The sequence below is a fragment of the Vitis riparia genome, chromosome 6 (genome assembly GCF_004353265.1).
Source record: "Vitis riparia cultivar Riparia Gloire de Montpellier isolate 1030 chromosome 6, EGFV_Vit.rip_1.0, whole genome shotgun sequence".
Classification (NCBI taxonomy): Eukaryota; Viridiplantae; Streptophyta; class Magnoliopsida; order Vitales; family Vitaceae; genus Vitis; species Vitis riparia.
In genome coordinates, this window is record NC_048436.1 from 2,985,452 (window position 1) to 3,007,527 (window position 22,076).

Genomic DNA, 22,076 nt, shown 5'->3' on the forward strand with positions numbered 1-22,076 from the left:
AATAACATTCCTTTGCAATTTAGCAGGAGCAGAAGAAATTGGTTCCAAATCAGACTTTGCATCTTCAACCAGTTTAAACTCGTTCCTTACCAGATAGGATTCTTTCCATGTGAACTTGTTGCCATCAGATCAAGAAACTCAAAGGTTCACTCAACTTCATTTAATAAATCAAGTATGTCCTCTGTTTGCTCCTCTCGACTAAAATTTGGTATTTCTAATTTCAAAAAATGAATCTTGGTCTGATGAACATTCTGATTGACTATAGGGTTAAACTCTACCTTCTTTCTCTGAAGATTCTTTATCTGAAATCATAAAATACGAATTTGCCTCTCCAATTCCCACGTAGATAAGAGCATTAGCATTACATTTTTCAGCCAAAATTTATAAAAGAAGACCTAATATTAGACTTGTATGCTGAAAAACAAAAAAGCACTGTTAAAAGCCAACTTAGCAACTAATTTTGGTTCATAAAACAGAAATTGCTACAAAAGAAACTGACTGTGGCTGATAAAGATTCCATCCTGTTTATAATGTCCAGACCTTGTAGTTACAACAATTAGTAAACTTTTTTACTTTTCCTAAGTAGCCACTTTCCACACTCTAAGTACACCAGTTAAAGAAACAAAGAAAACAAAACTAGATAACAATGACCTTTGGCTCCAAAAGGCAACAGCATTAAATGATGAACACTCTTTATTGTGAAAATGCTGGACTGAAAGGTTTGTGTCACAATTTACTATAAAGCCATTGTTTGGGTAAAGAATCACAGAAACCACCTCCTTATGAAGAAACACCCTCTTCCACTAAATTCATTGTGTTATTTTCTAAGACACCCTTGGCAATCTTTGTTTACAAATACTTCCAAGCGAATAAAAGGTTGTGACTGCAACATTAAAGATTTCATAATAGATTCCTAGTTATCAAAATATAATATGACCAAGATTTTCTGATACACTATCAAACTTATTATATTTCTGATATTTTGTATATAAATAATTGTGATTAGAAAAAAATACTCAACAGAAACACACATACACATGCCTGTCACACATAAATAGTATATTAAGATCTTCTGCAGACAAGATCTCTCACTGAGCTGTTCATTCAAGGAGCATGTCATGTTTAACCTAGCTTGAATTTAGAGCCACATAGAGCTAAGCCTAGCTCCAGTTTCTAAAGGTAGGGAATAGTTAAAAAGGTATGGATAATAGAGCACAAAGGAACCATGGTGAAGCAACAGTTATTATCTTAGGCAAAGAAATGCAAAGCATGATTTTTCCTAGCTTAGATTAGATTGAGACATCCAATGCATATAATACCCCACGGAACTAAAAAATCCATGATAAGGTTCCAAGTTTAGTCAGTTTCTAAAAGGAGCTAAGGTACATTATGAAAAGCTGCAGGGCTGTACAACTTAAAATTGTTCTGTTACCATCATATCAAAAGATCCAACCACAAAGAAATCTGTCTGGTGGCCGTCTGTGTTGTCTAATGGAAAGACTGTGCCCATGAAAATGCTAGCTAGAGGCCCTAATTAATCCAATTTACCCCAATAGCCTTCTTCCCCTGGAGTATCAAAATCTTCTTTTCAATACTATTTGCATTCATATCTTTAACTAAATCCAAGTTTCTCATGAGACCATCCCGTCCGTAGAAGAGCCCTTGGTGCTAAACCCGAAAGTTACCACACAACTTCAGGATTCTCATGCAGCATCAACCTAAACAATGTAATTGTGATATAACTCCCTTGGTGCTTGGCTTAGATTCTAGGAATGTGTAAAGAAATTTCACACAACCAACCCTCCTAGGCAGAATTAAGTTCAGCTTACATTTTCAGAAGCCAACAAATATAAAGCAAAATCCAGAATGACATTTTGTTTCATTTACTTTTTCCTCATTTTCACATCAACCAAACAGAAAACTTATCCAATTCCATTCCCCCACGATTGCAATTCCAACTCTTAATCTCTAGATCAAAACAGTTTTAACACATCAACGAACAAGAACCAAAACAACAGAAAAAGAGAGACACCAACGAAAAAAGAAAAAAGAAAGAAAAACCGAGAGAGATGAGAAATAGCACAGAAAAAGAGAAATTGGAAACCCTAACCTTTTCGTTCTTGAAACGCGTACGGACGTTCCCAAGCTCCTTATCAACCCGAAGCCTCTCCTGCTCTTTGTTCTGACAATTCCGAATGTCACTGATGAAGACGGAGAGACCTCTCATGCCGGACAACGCCATGGTAGGTCAGATCCAGAGCGACGACGCTTCTTCGACTACCAATCCTCGATCTTCTCCCCAGATCCTATCGGATTTTATCGGGATCCAAAGAAGGAAAAGCGAGAGATCCAAAAGGAGATCGACTTGTATTCTAGAGAGTGTGTGTGATCTAGAGAGAGAATGAAGAGTCTTTTAGAGAGAGAGAGACGGGACTGAGAAAATTTGGAAAAAAGGCATCGTCGTTGGTGGCTACTGGAGAAGACGACTTTTATTTACCATTTCTTTTTTTCTTTTTTAGCATTTTGCTTCAATTTTTCCACCTAGCTGTTTTCCTCTTTCTCCCCTCTTCAATCTTTAAATTGTTAAATTTTTACTTATTTATTTATTTATTTATTGTTATTGGCTTATTGCATTTAATATGGGTTCGTCAAATACTCACATCATTCAAATATTGCGGGTCGTGGATATCCAGAAAAAATGCAAACCAAACCCAAGATAAAAGCTGGAAACATCTTATACAAATTGTTGGAGTAAAAATGATTATTAGGGTTATAAACAAAAGGGAATGTTACAGAGCATGCTAAGATTCAAATTTTTTTTTTCCTTTCGGATTTTCTTGATTATTAATAATAAAAAAAAAGTCTCAATTTTTTCGATCATATAGTAAGTAAAATAAGTATTTTAATAAATAATTATATAACTCATTGAAAAATATATTTTTTAAATAGACCAAAAAAAATATTAATTTAAAATTTTTGGATAATATTTTTCACATATTTGTAAAAACCCACTTTTCCTTTCATATTTTATCTTTTGTTTACACTTTTGTGCCAAAATTTGACCCAATTATTATATTATCGATAAAATATTAAATATCATGTAGGGTAGAAGTTGACAAAGATTCTAATGTAACCACCTCTATATCAAACATATGATTACATTTTTTTTGATATTAAATATATTTTAAAATTTATATTTAGAAGGCTATAATATCATTTATTTCATAAATTAATGATATTGAGTGTGCTTTCATTATTATTTTAAAGTTTCTTAAAATTTTCATAATTTTTGTTAATTTATATGATTTTTTCATAAAAAAATAATCAATATTGATATATTTTTATAAAATCAACAATCAAATTTTTAAAATGAAGTTTTCCTTTGCTAGCAAAAGTAAGCTATGCTGGAAATAAATAAAAATATTTGTCAATTTAATAATTTTTTTAACATAATTGTGTGCCAGAAGGGCAAAAAAAACGTCAACAAACAGTTTTACTTTTTATGTTTTAACGTGTAAATAATCCCTAAAATGAGTTTGAAATTATGCATATTCAAAATAATCATAACCCGGTTGATCAGTTAATAAAGTTGCCTAATTTGCTCGTGAATGGTAGCCCATACATCCCAATCCTTTTGATGGCAAGGTTTTAAGTTTTCCAAGTTTAACATAATTTCCCAAGGTCTTTTTTTTTTTTTTTTTAAAGTTTGACATAATTTCCAAGCTGTCCTCCAATATTTTCAACAGTAACTACATGTGGAATTTTTAAAATTCCAATAAATAGTTTAATAGTCTTTGTCCCATCTTAACAACTTAAATTAAAATCTTAAACACAAAAATGTTGAAACTTAGGAAGAGTCCCAAAAATTTATACATATTTATTTATGAATTTAATATATTTTACCCTTAACCTATTTGGTCTTTTGCATATTATCCTATTTAATATTGAACAAATTATCATTTAAGCTTTTATTGGACAATGTTAGTTTTAATGGAGGAAGAAGAACAAGAAAGAACTCTATTTAAAGCTTTAGGATGATTTAATTTACAAATCTACTATTACTTATTCAGTTATATACATATCATTGGATGGAAAAGTTCAACAAAAAAGACACAACATCGGTATTTAACAAGCTTTGAGGCAGAAAAGGGAGGATTTCCTAATTTATTAGGAGTCCTCATCTTATAAATTTATTCTTTGGACAAAAAAAGGGAATTTGGAGACAATTTAATGTAATATAAGATAATTGGGATGAGAAACATCCCATCCCATCCCTTTTTTAGGGTATGTTTGATTTTTGACAAGTAATTGAGAAAGAAAAAAATATTAAAAAAAATAATTTTCTCATATGTGATTTTATTATATAAAATATTAAATAAAAAGTAAAATATAATCAAAATTATTAAAAAAAATTATATATTTTTAAATAATTTAATCTTTATATAAAAAATAAAAATATGTACAAAAAAAATTAAAATAATATATAAAAAAATTTATTAACTTTAAATCTTTTTTTATTTTTATTTTATTATTCGATGAAACCAGTTTTTCTTTTATCACCCTTATATTTCTGATTAAAAAAAGAAAAAAAACCTAAAGATGTTAAGGAATTTAATTTCAATTTAAAAAAGGAGAAAAAGAAGCCAACAATAAAGACTACACAATAGATTTCAAAAACACAATCCTGAGTAACCCATTCAACACATTTAAAATAATTTAATCATAAATAGCCTTTTATAAGATATTTTACTAAATTGAAGTATTTTAAATTGGAAACGTAGAAACCATTAAAATTAAAAATTTAGGACCTACCATCAATTATCAATAAATCTGAGGAAAGAATAAAATAACTGTCCAAAAACTTCTAAGAAAAGTTCATGGAAATTAAAAACCTTTTAAATATTAAATAAAAATCATCCTGTCCACACAAATCCAAAAGGCATTTTCCTATAAAAGTTACAAGTGGGAGCTAGAGCTAAAGCTAAAAGCAAGATCAACTTAAAAGATTTGAATGGGTATAAAGATAGCTGGTACAAATTCAGAGTCCAGATGGACCAGATCTGTATTTTTTTTGTGCATGGACCCAATTCCACTTTCAGTTCCATAAATTACAATCACAAATGGGATCCATGTTTAAAGAAAATCAGTGCAGAACCAACCAGATGAGGCTAAAACTGAAGTCAAATGGAGGATATTCTAACAAGGATGTGCTGGGGATGGGGATATCTTTTAGGGTTAAACTATTATACTAAAAACAAGGGAGCAAGTTTGTCTCTCAGGTGTCTACAACAGAGAAAATGGTGGATGGAGTTGTGGTGGGAGTCCTGTTGGAGAAAGCAGAGGTATTGTTCAGTGATGGTGGCATCAATAATGGAGAGGTGATGTGGTAGAGACAGTGCTCATGGCTATTTAGTAATGACAAAGGTGGTGGTGCCACAAGTGAGTAGTGACAATGGCAACAATGCCATTGGTCTTGTGGGTGATGATGTGCTGTAGGTGGCAAATGGTTGGAAGAAAAAGCAAATGTATGAAAACCTAAACTCTAGTACATGGTACACTTTATGTTCTTTTTTGATGTTTCTTTTCCTTTGGATGCCACCCAAAAGGCAGCATAGTATTTCTCTTTTAATATCAGATGCTTATGCACCTGCACCCGGAATGTAGGAACAGTTGGCCTTTGGGTCCCCTAATTTGGCTCCTGAATCTGGTGGACCTGGCCCAGCCTGAGTAACTGAGGCTAACTACACTAGGTTTAAAACCAAAGTCAGATTCTATGATATATCAGCCAATATTCTTTGAACAATATAATACTCTACAGCTCAGCCAAGATCAATGACTCTAGGTTCTACCTTTGATTTGAACCAACAAATAGATAGAATAAGATTAACTCCACTGTGCACATAGAAGAGCAATACTCACTAAACAACATGCAACCTTTATTTATTATTTGATCACATCCTCCCACCAAGGCAGGTGAGCCCATAATATATAGGAAGCCCATTAAAAAAAAGGCTTCTAAACAGCACGTTTTAGAATAAAGGTAACCACCTTAACTGATTTTCAATTTGGAGCATGATATCTATAGGAGATGACTTACAGCTATTGCACCCCACTCCATTTGGCCCAATCTACAAACTGCATACCCCCATAGATATTGTTGGCAAATCGCACACCTACAGTGAAAGCCATTGCAACAGGGGGGACCTTCCTTGCTAAAGGTGATGCTTCAACCACACATTCCAGTCCATTTATAATTTGGTAACGAGTGTTGGAAGATACCGCAAGAAAAACACCTAATCCAGAAGGCAAACAATTAAGCTGAATAAGAAAAATCAATGGCAGTTAAAACATGTCCTACAAAAAAAAGGGAAAAAAATAGAAAACTTGAAATGAGGTAATGAGGTTTTGATTAAAATAATTATAGAGAAATATGTAATTTATCTATAACACAAACAACACAAGACATACACACATGGGGATGGAGGCAACCACAAACCCAGTTGTATAGAAAATATATCCATAAAATGACCAAAGCAGAACTGTTAAATCCTGTGGAGCATCTGAGAGACAAAATTATCAAGAAGCACAGAAAAAAGGTGTACTTCACAGATCTGTGGCACTGATGATATATCAAAGGTGCATTGGAAATGAGGTGATTGTCAGGGTCATTTTGTTTTGAAATTAAAGAGGGACATGCTAAGCCATGTTGCTGTGGACTTTCTTTACAGGTTTCTGTTTGATGCTATGGACTTTCTTTATAGGTTCCCGTCTGATGCACTATGTAAAAATAGAATAAGATGCCCACTCAATCATATTGTAGTTGGACAAGTGCCTAGCTATGTAATGTGTTGATTTTACAATTGCCTGGTTCAGGAGAGACTGGTGGTAGAAACTAGAAACCATTCCCAAAACCAGGCTTGGACCAGACAGACAGAATCAGCTAATCACCTTCTCACCCATTGTGGGGAGCAAGGGGATCCTGGCATCTTTTGTTCTCTTGATATGGACATCTCCAGGGAACTCTTTTCTTTGGGAAAAGAGTTGCTAATGTGTTGGTGTGGGAGTGCTTTGGAAAAGAAGCATAGGAAAGCATGGAGGATGGATTCTTTGTGCTTGTTTTAGAAAATTAGGCAGGAATGAAATTGCAGATCCTTTGAAGGGGTTGAGCATTCGGATCAATCTCTAGAAGACTCCCTCATTTCTACCCTTTTACATAGTTCTCATCAGCCTCTACAAGCTGGTCCTTCATCCTTGTTAGATTTCACTGAATGATTGGGCTCTAAATAGCGGAAGGGTGTTTGTGGCTGTTGATTTTGTTTCCTTAATGCCTTTTAATGCCCTTTATACACCATCTGCAAGGTAAGGGCACTCTCCCCCTTTCTGTCAGGTGCTTTTAATAATATTCTCACTTGGCCTACCTGAACAAAAAGGGATCAGACCAGAAGGTTGAATTGTTAAATGGAGTTCATGAATGGTTAGATCTTATGCCAAAAAATCCCCACAGCTATTCATCCAACTTGAGATGAAGTTTTGATTAATTCTCGTTTGAGCTACCAAAACAAACAATCAAGATAAACTTTGTCAATAGGAGACAGGAAGAACAAATCTTCAAAAAAATTCAGATAAGCCCCTAGGTAGGCTCATGTGACCATGGAACCACAAAATCAGCTCGGAAGCAATGACCACAAGAGCTGGTCAGGTAAGTACAACTTGAAAATCCAACCGGGGGGTGGGGGGGACTTGTTTTCTGCTGTCTCTGGTTCTTTTTCACCTGAAAGAACAGCTCCAACTTCTTGCACTTTGGTATTCATAAATGATAATACAAGGTGGTCCTACTTAAAGCATGTAAACAATCTAACCTTAATCTTCTACTTGATTATCGAGAACACTAAGCAAGCCTGTCACTAGATTCCAAATTTCATTCCTTTTGACATCTCCTTACAAGTACCTTTTGGAGTGGTCTAAAGCCTCGTTGGAGAGGGAAAGTTATTCTTTGATGGATTTTACTGACTACTTAAACAACAAATAGTTGATTAATTCTTGTTTGAGCTACCAAAACAAACAATTGAGATAAACTTGGTCAAGAGGAGATGGGAAGAACAAATCTTCCAAAAAATTCAGATAAGCCCTAGGTAGGCTCATGTGACCATGGAACCACAAAATCGGCTTGGAAGATATGACCACAAGAGCTGGTCAGGTAAGTATGACTAGAAAATCCAATGCGGGGGGGTGGCGGGCGGGCAGCAGGGTGGAAAGAACTCTAGCTTCTTGCATTTTGATATTCATAAATGATAATACAAGGTGGTCCTACTTAAAGCATGTAAATCCTCTACTTGATTACCAGGAACACTAAACAAGCCTGTCACTAGATTCCAAATTTCATTCCTTTTGACATCTCTTCTAGGCAATCAAATGGAGCTTTTGCAACATAATCAAAAAAATTTCCTAATCAAAGAGCTTCCTGAGAAAAGTTGAAGGAGATCCTTACAGGTACCTTTTGGAGTGGTCTAAAGCCTTGTTGGAGAGGGAGAGTTATTCTTTGTTGGATTTTACTGATAACATAAACAACAAATAGTTGATTTTTTTTTTTCTCTTTCTGTTGGCTTCTATAGGTGTCGCTGTTTTTCTTTTTCTTCCAGTGGTGCCTTTTGGATACTTTTTGTGTACATAAGCTGTGCCTCCTTTTTCCCTTTTCTTTTTTTTTAATAGAGTGCCTTCTTCTTCTTCGTTTCTTTTTTTTATTGTGTTGCCTAATATATCTTTGTTTTCCAATCAATTTTTTTTTTCTTTCTAACATGACAAAAAAAGCTGATATGATTAAAATTTCAGATAACATGTACTCCTTTCCTCATTAATAGATCTAAACAATTCAAGGAATCTATTTCAGGTGGTGCACAAATTTATGAATGCCATAGGTGTTGCATAATTACAGGATACAATTGCAGCAACCAGAGTTGGTTAACATACATTGTATTATGTATCAATTTTTTGTATTCCTATGTTGTGGCGTATGGAGCCAGGAGTTGTATAATTATTTTGCATTCAAAACGATGTGCATTGAATCTTCAATCCTACAAAAAATTATAGTTATTGTAGTGGCTTCAGCTTGAGATATATATAATATGTCTACACCTTGTTGCAGATTTAACTGATCAGAAAAATACCTCAAAATTAGATCCCCCCCACAAATTGGAACCATTTTTCTGGACATGTCATTGAAGCTTATGTCATACATGATAGGGCACAGTCTAAAACAAAGGCAAATAAAACTAAAAGCAAACAATCACATCTTGCAGGAAGACATAAATTCATAACAAGGTGGAACTCTAAGAAAACACCATTTTGCAAGAACAAATAGATCATTACAAATATGGTCAGACAGTGTAAAGGACGATTCGAGTACAAGATTAACAGCCAAAGAAAAAAAAAATGTAAACAATAGGTTAGGCATACCCCAAAGAGCAGCACTTTTCAAAAGAGGAGGCACAGGTATGTCGTCTTCTGATTTCTTTATGCTCCTAATCATTTAGAAAAATTAAAGTAGTGAGCAATTATCTCCTCCAAGAAAAAGCAAAAAAACATTAGATAGCCTACACAATAGAATGCTCAATAAGTTGAAACATTAATGCTACTTGAGTACAACAATAACAATAATAATAATACGACATAAATAATGATAAAGAGAAAAAAAACAGAAAGAAAATGGACGAGTAACTATACTACTTAAATGATGTTAGCTTAAGTCAAGTGAATAAGAAGAAGGTAGGAAGGGGATGATGTTTAAAGTCAGGATTTAGCTTGCAGCATGATATGTTTCATTGGTAAACTTATCCAGAATGCCCAAAATCTGGGCATTGGAATTTGTTTGTTTGTTTTATGATTACGTGTCTGTTAGAATTAATTTTTCCAGAAAATTGAACTGAAGTTGTTTCTAATTTTTCTGTTTGACTAATAAAAGTATGTAAACCACATTAGCTTCAATATTTGTAGTGGACCTTGACGATATCCCATCATAGACATACAACAACAAATTAAAACCATAATTTCCATTCAAATATATTTGCTACCAACAAAATATGAATAAAATCACACATGCTCCTGCCTGGTATGAGTATGTGTATGACCTTTTACAGAATCTTTCTCAGGGGAAACCACATGAAATGTATTATGATAATATGCCAGTTTACATCCCAATATGATTCACCAATTCTAAAAAAAATTACTATCCATTCCATTTTTTTTACTTTTGCTGGGCTACAATCTATCCCAAATTTAGAACATAATGCATTTCTGTTAATCAAGTTACAAGTTAAACACTAATTGAAAGTCAACTTGCAGGTAATACATTAAAATAGATTAACAGATCCATTTCCAATCTTTTCATTGCAGTCCAATCAATTTCTGGATAGATACAGAGAGAGAGAGAGAGAGAGATCATGCCCATCTATTCTTAGAAAAGTTTACATCTATTCCAAAAAAAAAAAAAAAAAAAAACTGTGATGTTGTTGAGGAAAAGAAAAAGCTTATCCAATGGTCATGCACCACATTCTTATCAAGATATAAAATATATAAATCTCATAAAAACCACCAAGAAAGGGTGGAATGACAATTGACCAGAAAAAAATATACAGGATATATCCAGGTAGACATTACCGTTTGGCAGTCATAATCGCATTTGCAATGCCTTGACCAATAAGACCACACCCAAATCCAACTGAACCGTAGAGGACACCCTGAATCCAGAATGTGTGAATTGACCATATGTGAAGTGAAAAGTAAATATCAAACACTACTAACTAAACCCAGTTTTAGGTGAGAACAAAATATTGTGCAAGGAATTGGCAGTAGAACCAACTTTCAGGAACAAGAACTTAACAAGAATAAATAAAGAAAACATTGCAATGAGAAAATCAAAGAGCGCAAAAAACCAAGGGCGGAGCAGTGGAGGCAGGTGAAGAAGAGTAAACAAATCTTCTTTTTTAGATTTTGTAGTCTCGGAGTGCACAAATTACCTATCAGTTAATAAGACCAGTAATATGTGGTACCTTATAGAAGTATGTAGCAATCCGCTGGTTCACTGAGAATCTACATCCTGGCCTTTCAGCCTCAAAAACACTGCATTAAAATAAATAAATCCTTATATAATCTTCTGGAGACACAAACAAGAATAATGACGGAGATCCTCGACTTAGGGTCTCAGGAAGGTAAGAATAAATAAAGGACAAATTAGTGAGAGACCAAATGGTATGTCAGGGGTCAACTAGCATGGGTGGCCTGACCACAAAATCTAATAGACTCAGGCATATCTGCCATCTTCTGGTTTCAAACATGGTTTTACATTTATATTTAGCATAATCCAAGTAGAAGCATTGGTGAGGATGAGCCCCTCAAGATCACACACACAAAGAGAAAATGGAGGAAAACCAAAATGTCAAAAATAGCACATATCAATAAAAGAGACTGTAAAGGAACCACTTGAACCTGTAATAAAACAACTATAGCAGACCAAACACAGAGCATTTTGAGAAACATTACCATCTTCAAAATTGAGAGGCCTTAATCCAATTAAATTCTCAAATTCTAGGCACAAGACAACTCAAGTGAGATTACATTTTGATATTTGATAACATACGACCACCATGACCTGGAGGAGATTGATGGCAAGGACCTTTATATTTTCTTTAGCTATTTAGGACCATCTTCCTTGATGTTTGATGCCATGTGGCACTTTGATATCTTGTTTTCCTAAAAGTTCAGTCCAAATCTGTGGAAGTCCATTAACATTATCACATGTCTTTCTTCGTGCTTTCCCAGATTACCCCTAAATAGAGCTTGGATTTTTTAGTTTTTTTTTTTTTTAAAAAAAAGAAAAGAATCATAGCCCAGATTGTAGAGCCATGATTTTTTACCCTGTCTGTTTCCTTCATTTCTTTTCTTTAGGCCTATGGAGAGAACTGAATCACTAGCCCTGCAACTCCCTTCCAAATGTCTTGCCTACACCACTGTGCTATGAACGCCATGGGGATTATTAATTTGTTCAATCAGCCCAGATAGGATAACCAGATGATTCTCTATCAACAAGTACAATGTTGAGAACCTTGTACATTTGTGAGAACCAATATAACATTATTGAGAACTTTGTACATTTCTTCAATTAATTTCTAGTTTGTAAAGTTTCAAATCAACAATTTGTAGCTTATGTTCAGTAAAATAAAAGAGTGGACAGAAAATAATTTTTTTCTAGATCTTCAGATCAACATTTTGTAGCTTAAGTTGATTCAGGGATATAGAATATTCATGATTGCATAACCTAATGGCAGATCCCCAGGCCAATATTATGTTGAATGAGTAAGGATCACTATGAGTCTGATGCAGATACTAGCATATTTTTGTTCTATTGACTGTTTCATATCTGCATACAGATTGTCTGTACCTATCAATCATCTCCATTTTATTTTATCTTTCAAAGAAAACCTATCTCTTAACGACCTAGGTTCCCTTTTCAGCCACATGTTCAACTTTCCTCTCTCTTACTAAATAGTCATCCACATGTTTAACCTTCTTCTCTGTTCATAAATTGTCAACTCAAAAATCACTAATAAGAAACCTTAAATCATATAACTTCTAAGTAAATAATATTCGAATCAAAGAAAATATACAAGCACAGATGCATATGTGTGTCTATCAGATTAGATGAAAAGTTAAAGCATAAATGATAAACTACAGATTGATCCAGTAAAAATAGGCATCTTGAGAATCCAGTATACACGACTAACCTACTAGGAAGAGCCGCACAAGCATGTTGTATTCTTCCAACAAGACCTCTTGATATAGATGGCTGTCCGAAACGAGTATAGGGTGCTAACATGCCAACCAATGCAATGTCAACAACCACACCCACCAAAAGATCTGCAGCATACAGCTCAAACTCCGCCCAGAAGTCCTTGCCCCTTTTCTGAACCTCCGCAAATGTTGCACAACAAGAATCAATTACTACCTGCACCACATCAAATGGATAATGAATTTCTATAGATAACTCAACATTATACACATGGCAGCTCTTGACCACCCATAAGTTGAAAGCACCCAATCCATATGGTACTTGTAAATAATCAATGAAATAAGCTGTATCGTTTAGAACAATTGTCTGTCCATCACAAGAGTTTTGCCCATAATACAAGTTGCAATGATGATTGACCCAGGACTTTGTTGCATTCTCTGCATACTTATCACAGCCCATGGCCTGAACGATCAGCATTTTACAGGATATCTGGAGCAAAACTGTATAACCGTGCCAAACAATTCCAAAGGTTATCTGCAACTCTGATAAACTAGAGCTTGAATTACACTTTTGCATCAATTTCTATTCAAATTTTAAACAAATTTGACATGTTTAGAATTCAAACAAACCCAAAAATAATAAAAATAAAAATAAATTAATAAATAAATTTTTAGCTTTTGACTCAACATTCAAACGGGTCTTAGTCCATTTTCCATCCTTGTCTTAATACACCAATCAAATTATCTGATCGATTCACAATATTAAAATGTGACTTCGTCAAAATAATTCAACAAAGAGTAAACCTCAACAAACCTCTGTTCCAACTTTAAAGAGAAATGAAGGATCAGCTAACATTCGGTTCCGAAGCATGGAGAAGTGTTTCATCCCAAAGCCAAGCGGCCAAACCGAGGCCTGCAATTCAAAAGCCATAAAAGACCTTTAATGACAAAACAATCGGATCATCCATAACAAATGTATTTTAATCCACCAGAGCAAAAGGCCGATGATACCTGCAAATCCAAGTATCGAAAAAGAATAACTTCTCGAATTCCAGTAGTTTTCGCGGCCTCCCACATATCTGAAGGAAGACTCGCCCCTCGATTTTCCGCCTCCCTCATCACCTCCTCGAATTTCAGTATCCGTCCAAACTCCTCTTCTCCACTATTATCCTCTCCGCCGTCTCCGCCGCCGCCGCCACCACCACTGCCACTACCGCCAAAGTCACTACCATCGCTGCCATCGCCGCTATCGCCGCTATTATTATCCTCAATTTTCGGTGCGAAACTGGCCTCCACATCGGTTACCGGCTTTGCCGGAGACTCAGCTCCGGCGCATCGAGTCACGAGGACTTGGTTCCGACTCAAAGAATGAGAAGAAGCGGGGACATGTAAGGCGTTTGTGAAATGAAGATTAGGGCTTTTGGTGATCGCAGAACTGCCACTACATTGGTTTGTAAAAGCGACGTCGTTTTGGGAATCGGAAAGATGAAGGAATCTGAAGCTTGAGGAAAAAACGGACATTCTGAGGGAGCTTTTCAGGGCGACTGTGTGAGAGTGATCGGCATAGTGGCGGCGGCCTAATGTCTTATTTGTTTTTAATTTTATTTTTAAAAAACCTATGTTGTTGTCTCCCTAAAAATTGATTTCTATCATTCACTTCCAAACAGGACTTATTCTTTGAATATGTAGCTTTGGTGATAGCAACTATTCAAAAGAGAAACAACTATATATTTATAAAAATTTAATTTAATTTACATATACCATATATTTCTATAATTATACTTAAACAACATTTTAATAACTTCAATAATTAATGTTATAGGCATATAATTGAAAGATGTTAAATTCTTATTTGTTATACATAGACAATAATATTAAGTGTGTTTGATGATAAAACTTTCATGTCACTTATGATTGAATATTTATTCACAAACACTCAAATTAATTAAATTAATTAGTCATACTTTTTTCACTTAAAACCAAATGTGGTAAGCTTGTCTAATAAATTTATGATTTTTTTTATAAAATAAAAAAATTGAGGGTCTAGGTTTTGTTCAAACTCAAAATGCCTACAAAAAATACGGGAATGAGAACAAAGTTTCAAACCACCATTTCCATCAATAGTGACATTTTCACTTGATCAACTATGTTTGCTTATATACTTTAAACAACTTTCATAATATGTAAAATGGATATCGCTTGTGGATATGGATTAAAAAGATCTTCATGAGAAGAGAAAAATATTATAAAATGAAAGTTGGTAATGACTAGCTAAAGATAAAAAGTTCCATTAAAGAGCATTTTCATGAGGTAGAATCTCTTCAAGGAATATAAGGTGAAAAAATAGAAAAAGGTAATTTTATTTTTTTTAATCTGGTTGTACCAACACTTTAATGTCATTTGTGGGAAGTGTAAATAGATTCTCAAAGGGAAAGCTAAGCAAGAAGAATAATGAATCATTCAGCACCAACAATGGTAAATCAAGACAAAATTCATGAACACCCAAAATCGCAGTAGTAGTTGCATGGATGGTTGGAATGCTCGCAAGCGTAGTTCGATTGAAGGCTTCGGTACATTGAGTTTTTTTTTATTTAAAAAAAATGAGTTTTAGCAAACCATAACAAGGAACTTTCATGTGTTCAACATCACCTTTGACCTTGGCAACACCTCAGCCTCTAGCAAGTTCACTTGAAGAAAACTCTCCTTATCTATAGAAACAAATAATTCAATCCTAAATGAGACTTTCTTTAATTTAAGGGGAAAAAAGGATTAAAAAGGCAAATTGATAAACTTAAGTTAAAGTTAATTTAGAGTCTGTTTAGTAGTGATTTTAGGAAGTGTTTCGAATCTTTTTAACACTTGAATTTTTTATCATTCAAGTGTTAGAAAGGTTGGAAACGTTTTCTAAAATCAATGTTAAACATACTTTTAAAGTCTGTTTGACAATTATTTTAGAAAACACTTTAGTCTAAAAAGTGTTTTTGAAAAAAATTAAGTGTTTGACCAAATTTAGGAAAATTTTTGAAATTTTGAAAAATCAGTTATTGTGTTTTATGGAGAAACACTTGATATATGATTCTTCTAAAAACATTGTCAAATGCACTCTTAATAAAAGGTAAGGATAATATGTCATTTCATTAATCAATTTGTTCACAAAAATACTACATAGTCCATTCAGTAGTGATATTTTGGAGATTGATGTGCCCTTGAGGTTTGTTTTCCCTAAGTTTCATATTTATGATGGAATGGGAACTCGATGGACCACTTAATGGATTTTTGCAAGCGGATGATGAATAGGGAAAGTGCTTAGGAGTATGTGAAGGGATTTAATACCACACTTATGCAAGTAGAAAGCCATGATGATGTAACAACATGGGTAACCTTTAAAAAGGACCTCTTAATGTTCTAATGTGAAGACAACATGCTTGGAGGAGGCTTTCAAACATGCTTATAAATATGTCTACTTGGAATAGTATATGGTTGTGTCCCAATTAAAGGTGATAGATACTACCAATCGCTTGGAAAAAAAGTCTAGAGGTGAATTTAATAGATCTTTAGTGGGAAAGTTGAGATCTTTAAAGGGAAAGTGGTTGTGAATAGAACAAACGCTACCTTTTAAGCAGAGAACAAAACATCAATCAAGAGACATACACCTTATTTTTATTCCTTATGTTGAAATGCTTAATAGATTGTCATAGTTGTTGGATTTTCCCTTAGCCATTTCTCCTGGGATAGAGCCTTTAAATGCATGACATGATATAATAATAAATGAATTTCATTATTTATATTATGATTTTAGTTTTTTTCTTTCACTATCCCATTTATACATTGTGTATGTTGAGCATTCAAGTCTATATCACTTGCATTGTATATGATTTAGGTACATTAGGTGTTACATAGAAGATCCAAGTCATAAGTTCCTTACAAGTTGATGACTCGTACACAATTGATTCACAAACTTCATTATTCATGTCATTATATTCTAGGTTCACTTTTATCTATTCTTATTTCGTACATTATATTTTATGAGCATTTTGCCTAATATATCTTACATTATACATGACTTAGGTGTCTTTGGGGTTATATGGAAGATCCAAGTCATGAGTTCTTTACAACTAGATGATTTGTTCATAGTCAGTTTATGGACTAAGACAATCCATTTGAGGTTGTAGCGCATCACCTCCTAATTTGAGGAATGGTTGGTCTTGGCCATCAAAATGGGGTTTTCATGATGAGTGCACTAGTGTGTATGGTTACATATTGGATATGACCTATGGTGAGTCATGACATAAAATTATTAGGTAATCATGACTTTACCAAACTGCTATATTGTATTGTCTTTTAACCTTGAGAGAATATTGAATTTATACAGAAGTTCGTAGTGACTCTAACCTATGGGTACTATCATAATCTGATAATATATTTCCCTATGAATTGGGTTACTATTGATGAAAACCGATAACAATAAGTATTCTTAACAAAGACATCGTGATATCTCATAGACTTTAAGACACTATGTCTCATTGGGTTATCCTAAGAATGTGTGATCATGAAATCTATGGGGCCATAGTAAGTCCTTTAATAGAATTTGATTATGCTCTTAATGAGTTAGAATGTATCATTTGATCATATAATAAGAGGATTTGTAACTCAAGGATTATAGAAGTAGTCTTCATTTTGATAATTATATAAGGTTGTATAATGGTAAGTGAATGGTATCTTTGGATTAGGTTAATTTATTAATTAAAGTCGGGTTAATTTATCAATTAACAACTTTTTTGGGCTAGATTAAGTGACTCAAGCCTATAGTGGACTTAAGTCACTTAAGCCCATGGTAGACTTAACTCACTTAAGCCTAGTAGGAGACTTATAAAATACCCATTTCAAGGGTTAGATTTAGACCCTCCATTTTGTCCTAGTAACACATGTTATTCTTTGTATTTTTCTTCCCTTCTCATTGTCTTATACCCATCTTACTATTTTTTTAGTCACCTTTGGAGATTCATTGTCAAGGGATTTTCATGGATCTCGTTTGTAATCTTAGTTGCACTTTAACTTAGCTCACTTAGTTCACTTGGTTGCATTTTAGGTTTAGGTTACTTAGTTGCACCCTCTAGTTTAATTCACTTGGTTGTATTCTTTGTTTTAAAAACCAAACTAATCATTAAATTAAACAATTATTGATTCATTGTTCACTGGTTGGACCGACGATTGAATTGCGATCAATTGATGATGTCATAAATATATAATTTATATTTTATTAAAATTTAAAATAATTGTTAAAAATTTTATATGCATACATATAATTAAAAATCAATAATATTTATTTTTCATCTTTTATATAAATGCATTAATATTTTAAATTTTATTAAATAAAATTTGTATAATATTTAAATATGAAAATATATATTGAAAATGGAAGATATATATATATATATATATATATATATATATATATTATTTTATAAGTTTAAAAGATATTAAATTATTTTACTTATATTGAATTTATGAAATGACATACATATTTTATTTTGCTACTTTTACAATTCTTAACAATATTAGACATAAGGGTCTCCAAAAAGCCCGCGGCCCGTGGCCCGCTTTAGGCCCGGCCCGGCCCGACGGGCTAAAGCCCGGCCCAAGCCCGCCGGGCCCAAGCCCGGCCCGAGCCCGTTTTTGGGCGGGCCGGGCCGCGGGCCTAAGTTTAGGCCCGGCCCGGCCCGCCGGCCCGGCCCGTCGGCCCGCCCATAGGCCCGGCCCGTAGGCCCGGCCCGCCGGCCCGCCCGTAGGCCCGCCCCTTTAAAAAAAAATTACAAAAATAAAAATTATTAAAAAAAATATTCATTTCAAAATTTTATTCATTGAATATATAATTACATTTGAAAATGTGGGAAAAGTTTACATCACTACAAAATAAATACATCCCAACTAGGTTGGCACCTATTTATTTGTCAATCATCTGTATTTTTCAACCACAAAAAATAAAAATAAAAAAATAATATACATTTAGTCATTATTTTCTGGCGGTGATGGCGAACTATCATGCATCCATGAAGATCTTGATAATTTTAAAGATTCCATATCGGCAAGCATCTCTGTTTCTCGAATGGAATCATACATCCTTTTATCTGCTATTTCCCAATCTTTCACACATATCCCTGCTTCAATAACATCTGGCGCTAAGTTGCATCGTTTTTTACTAACTACTCTTCCACCTGCACTAAAAGCAGCTTCTGATGCAACTGTACTCACAGGAATTGTTAGTACATCACGAGCAATTATAGAAAGCACAGGATATTTGTGTTGATGTGATTTCCACCATATTAAAATATCAAAATCTTCTTGATCTTCAAATGAAATTGTATCAGTATTAAGATATTTATCTAAATCAGATGTATTATTTGGAGAACTATTTGTTGTCTTTTTTCGACTTTTCAACATTTCTAGAGCTCCTTTATAAAAAGATGAGGAGTTTGTAGATGTAGGTGGCAATTTAATAGTATTAATATCATTACCATATTTTTCTTTATAATAGTTATATAAATTATATAATAATGAATTTATTTCATTTTTAATTTCTTCAATTTTTATTTGGTCATTAAAATAAATAACTTTTAACCATTCATCACAAGCTTCAAATTTCAATCTAGGGTCCACAATTAAAGCAATATAAAAAATTAAAGGTATTTCTCCCCAATATTTTCTAAATTTTTCTATCATTGCAAATATTGTATCATTAAATATTTCAAAACTTAAATATTTTTGAAATACAAGAAAAATATTAGTTATTTGCGTAATAACTCGATTTGAAGTTGGATAATATACACCACAAAAAATGTTTGTTGAAATATCAAAAACTTCAAAAAGATCTCTTAAAAGATCCGCAATATGCCAATCATAATCATTTAATGCATAAATATCTGCTTCACAATCATTATTAATTAATTGTATTTCATATAATTCGACTACTCTTCTATATTTTGTAATATTTTGTAAAAGTTTATATGTGGAATTCCATCTAATGGCCATATCCAAATTTATATTTTTTCTTTTCATATTTAACATTTTGCAACAATGAAAAAATAATTCATGTTTTGCTTGAGAACTATTAATACTATATGCAATGCCTCTAATTTTTTCCAATGTACTATCAACATTTTTTAATCCATCCTTTACAATTAAATTTAAAATATGTGCACAACAACGCACATGAAATATTTTAGCATGATCTTCTTTTACTTGCCAATATAGTTTTAATCTATGTATTGCTGCATCATTATTAGCAGCATTATCTAATGTTATTGTCAATATTTTATCACGAATGCCTAAATCTATAATTTCATCATTTATTAAAGATGCTATATTTTTACCACTATGTGGAGCATTTATTAATTTAAATGAAATTATTCTTTTATTTAATTTCCATTCATTATCAATGTAGTGAGCAGTTATACATAAAAAACCAGTGTGAGTTAAAGATGTCCAAATATCAGATGTTAAACAAATATTTCCTTCAAAATTTGCAAAAAAATTTTTTAAAATTTCTTTTTGTGTATAAAATTTTTTCATAATATCTCTTTTAACTGTATTTCCAGACCAACCTTTAAATTGAGGATTAATACCTCGTTGAATTGTTCCTACAAATCATGAGTTTCCATCATGTTGAAAGGTTGTTCTGCTCTTATTATATAATCAATCATTTCTTCACGACAGTTAGATTCATTATAAGAAAATGTTTTTAAATTTCCACTTTCATTTTTACCTAATTGCATATAATTTCTAATATCTACATTATTTTTAGTTTTACAATTTTCATGATGTCTTTTTAAATGACTTGTGCCTGCATTTGAGCCACCAGTAAGAAATTTATTACAAATTTTACATTTTGCTTTTATTTCTTTTTTATTATTTTCTAAAATTATTTCTATTCTATCAAAAAATTCCATATATTTGAAGTAAATTTTTTGTTTGATGATATTTCATCACATGGACTAGATGATGAAGAAGCACTTGTCATATTATAATTATTGATAAAATATTATGCCAAAAATAATAAAGTAATAAATATAAAAAAAATGTAACAAAAAAATAAAGTAGTAGGGGTGAAGTATGTTACTCAATTAGAGAACCGATGCAGAAATTCCTAGCAAATTTGAACTCTTGGAGCCACCAATGCTTGTTTTGCACCACCAACAATATTGTATAATTTGATGGAAAAATAAAAGAATTTGAAATATTGTAGAATGTGAGAGAAATAGAGAGAGAAATAGAGAGAATTTGATGAAAAAATGAAATGGAAGAAGATGTATTTATAGGAAGATTTTAAAAAAAAAAATTAAAAAAAAAAAAAAAAAATTTGACATGTGACCGTTGGAGCCTCCAACGGTCATATGGGAATAATGGGATGGAGCTAAAGGCTCCAACGGTCACATGACCGTTGGAGCCTTTAATTTTTTTTTTAAAAATAATATACTGTATTTTTATATACATATAACTAAGTCCATTAATAAAACATAAAAAGTTTGTAGCTTAGTTGGTTAAAGCTTTAAACTTTAACCATGAGGGGAGGGGTTCGAATCCCCCCCTCTCCCTTCCCTTTCATTTTGGCTTTAATAAAAAAGCCCGCCCGGCCCGGCCCGGCCCGGCCCGCCCAAGCCCGCCCACCAGCCCGGCCCGCCCAAGCCCGCCACCAGCCCGCCAACCCGCGGCTCATAGGCCGGGCCGCGGGCCTACCATTCTTGCATGGCCCGGCCCGGCCCGGCCCGTTGACTGGTCAACGGGCCCATAGGCCCGGCCCGAGCTGGGCCGCGGGCCTCTTATTTCAGGCCCGGCCCGGCCCGGCCCGCCCGTTGGAGACCCTTAATTAGACAGGTTATAGATTGGTTGTTTTGCATTATTTTGAACCTAAGGTTCAAGCCCCCTTTTGCACAACTTGAATTTTGTTTAAAAAAGCTAAAAAGAGGTTTATAAACCTCATTCAACCTAAGCAAGACAAGTAGCCCTTGGGCCATGATAGCAACATGTGCAATGTGGGGTGACCCATGAACAACGATTAGATGCCCATTTTGCTGAACCGAACCAAGAGACCAGTTCATCAATTTGTTGGTTCAACCATTGATTTGATGTCAGTTCGATACCCCTTATGACTCAAAATGTGAACCTGATCGGATCAAGGTCCAAACAATGGTCTGATTTGTTCAACCGGTCGATCGGTCTAGTTTTTAAAATATTGATTACATTTTAGGTTTAGGTCACTTTGTTGCACCCTTTAGTTTAGCTCACTTGGTTTCTAATCG

The 22,076-nt window shown here is 33.6% G+C and overlaps 2 protein-coding genes across 2 annotated transcripts in view; both read right to left on the bottom strand.

Moving 5' to 3' along the window:
• LOC117915933 (AP-2 complex subunit alpha-1-like) overlaps positions 1–2,521 on the bottom strand; it is a 38,151-nt gene extending 35,630 nt beyond the window's left edge. Inside the window, exon 1 of the mRNA XM_034831693.1 lies at positions 2,111–2,521. Within this exon, the coding sequence (XP_034687584.1) occupies positions 2,111–2,242 (132 nt within the window). The 5' untranslated portion in view covers positions 2,243–2,521. The remainder of the gene's footprint in view (positions 1–2,110) is intronic.
• Positions 2,522–5,912: 3,391 nt separating this feature from the next.
• Positions 5,913–14,374, bottom strand: LOC117916838 (protein RETICULATA-RELATED 1, chloroplastic). Its single transcript, XM_034833030.1, has 7 exons — positions 13,792–14,374; positions 13,595–13,693; positions 12,777–12,997; positions 11,046–11,115; positions 10,654–10,733; positions 9,454–9,518; positions 5,913–6,293 (listed from the first exon to the last, which is right to left on the bottom strand). The coding sequence occupies exons 1-7, from the start codon at positions 14,299–14,301 to the stop codon at positions 6,100–6,102; spliced, it is 1,239 nt and encodes a 412-aa protein (XP_034688921.1). The 5' UTR covers positions 14,302–14,374; the 3' UTR covers positions 5,913–6,099.
• Positions 14,375–22,076: the final 7,702 nt, after the last annotated feature.

Bases quoted from the DNA above. Each gene is read 5' to 3' on its own strand.
- LOC117916838 (XM_034833030.1), bottom strand. From the start codon at position 14,301: ATGTCCGTTTTTTCCTCAAGCTTCAGATTCCTTCATCTTTCCGATTCC. The intron at 13,694-13,791 runs GTATCATCGGCC...TTTGAATTGCAG, and splicing joins TTCGATACTTGGATTTGCAG to GCCTCGGTTTGGCCGCTTGG. The intron at 6,294-9,453 runs GTATGCCTAACC...CTTCTGGATTAG, and splicing joins GAAAAGTGCTGCTCTTTGGG to GTGTTTTTCTTGCGGTATCT.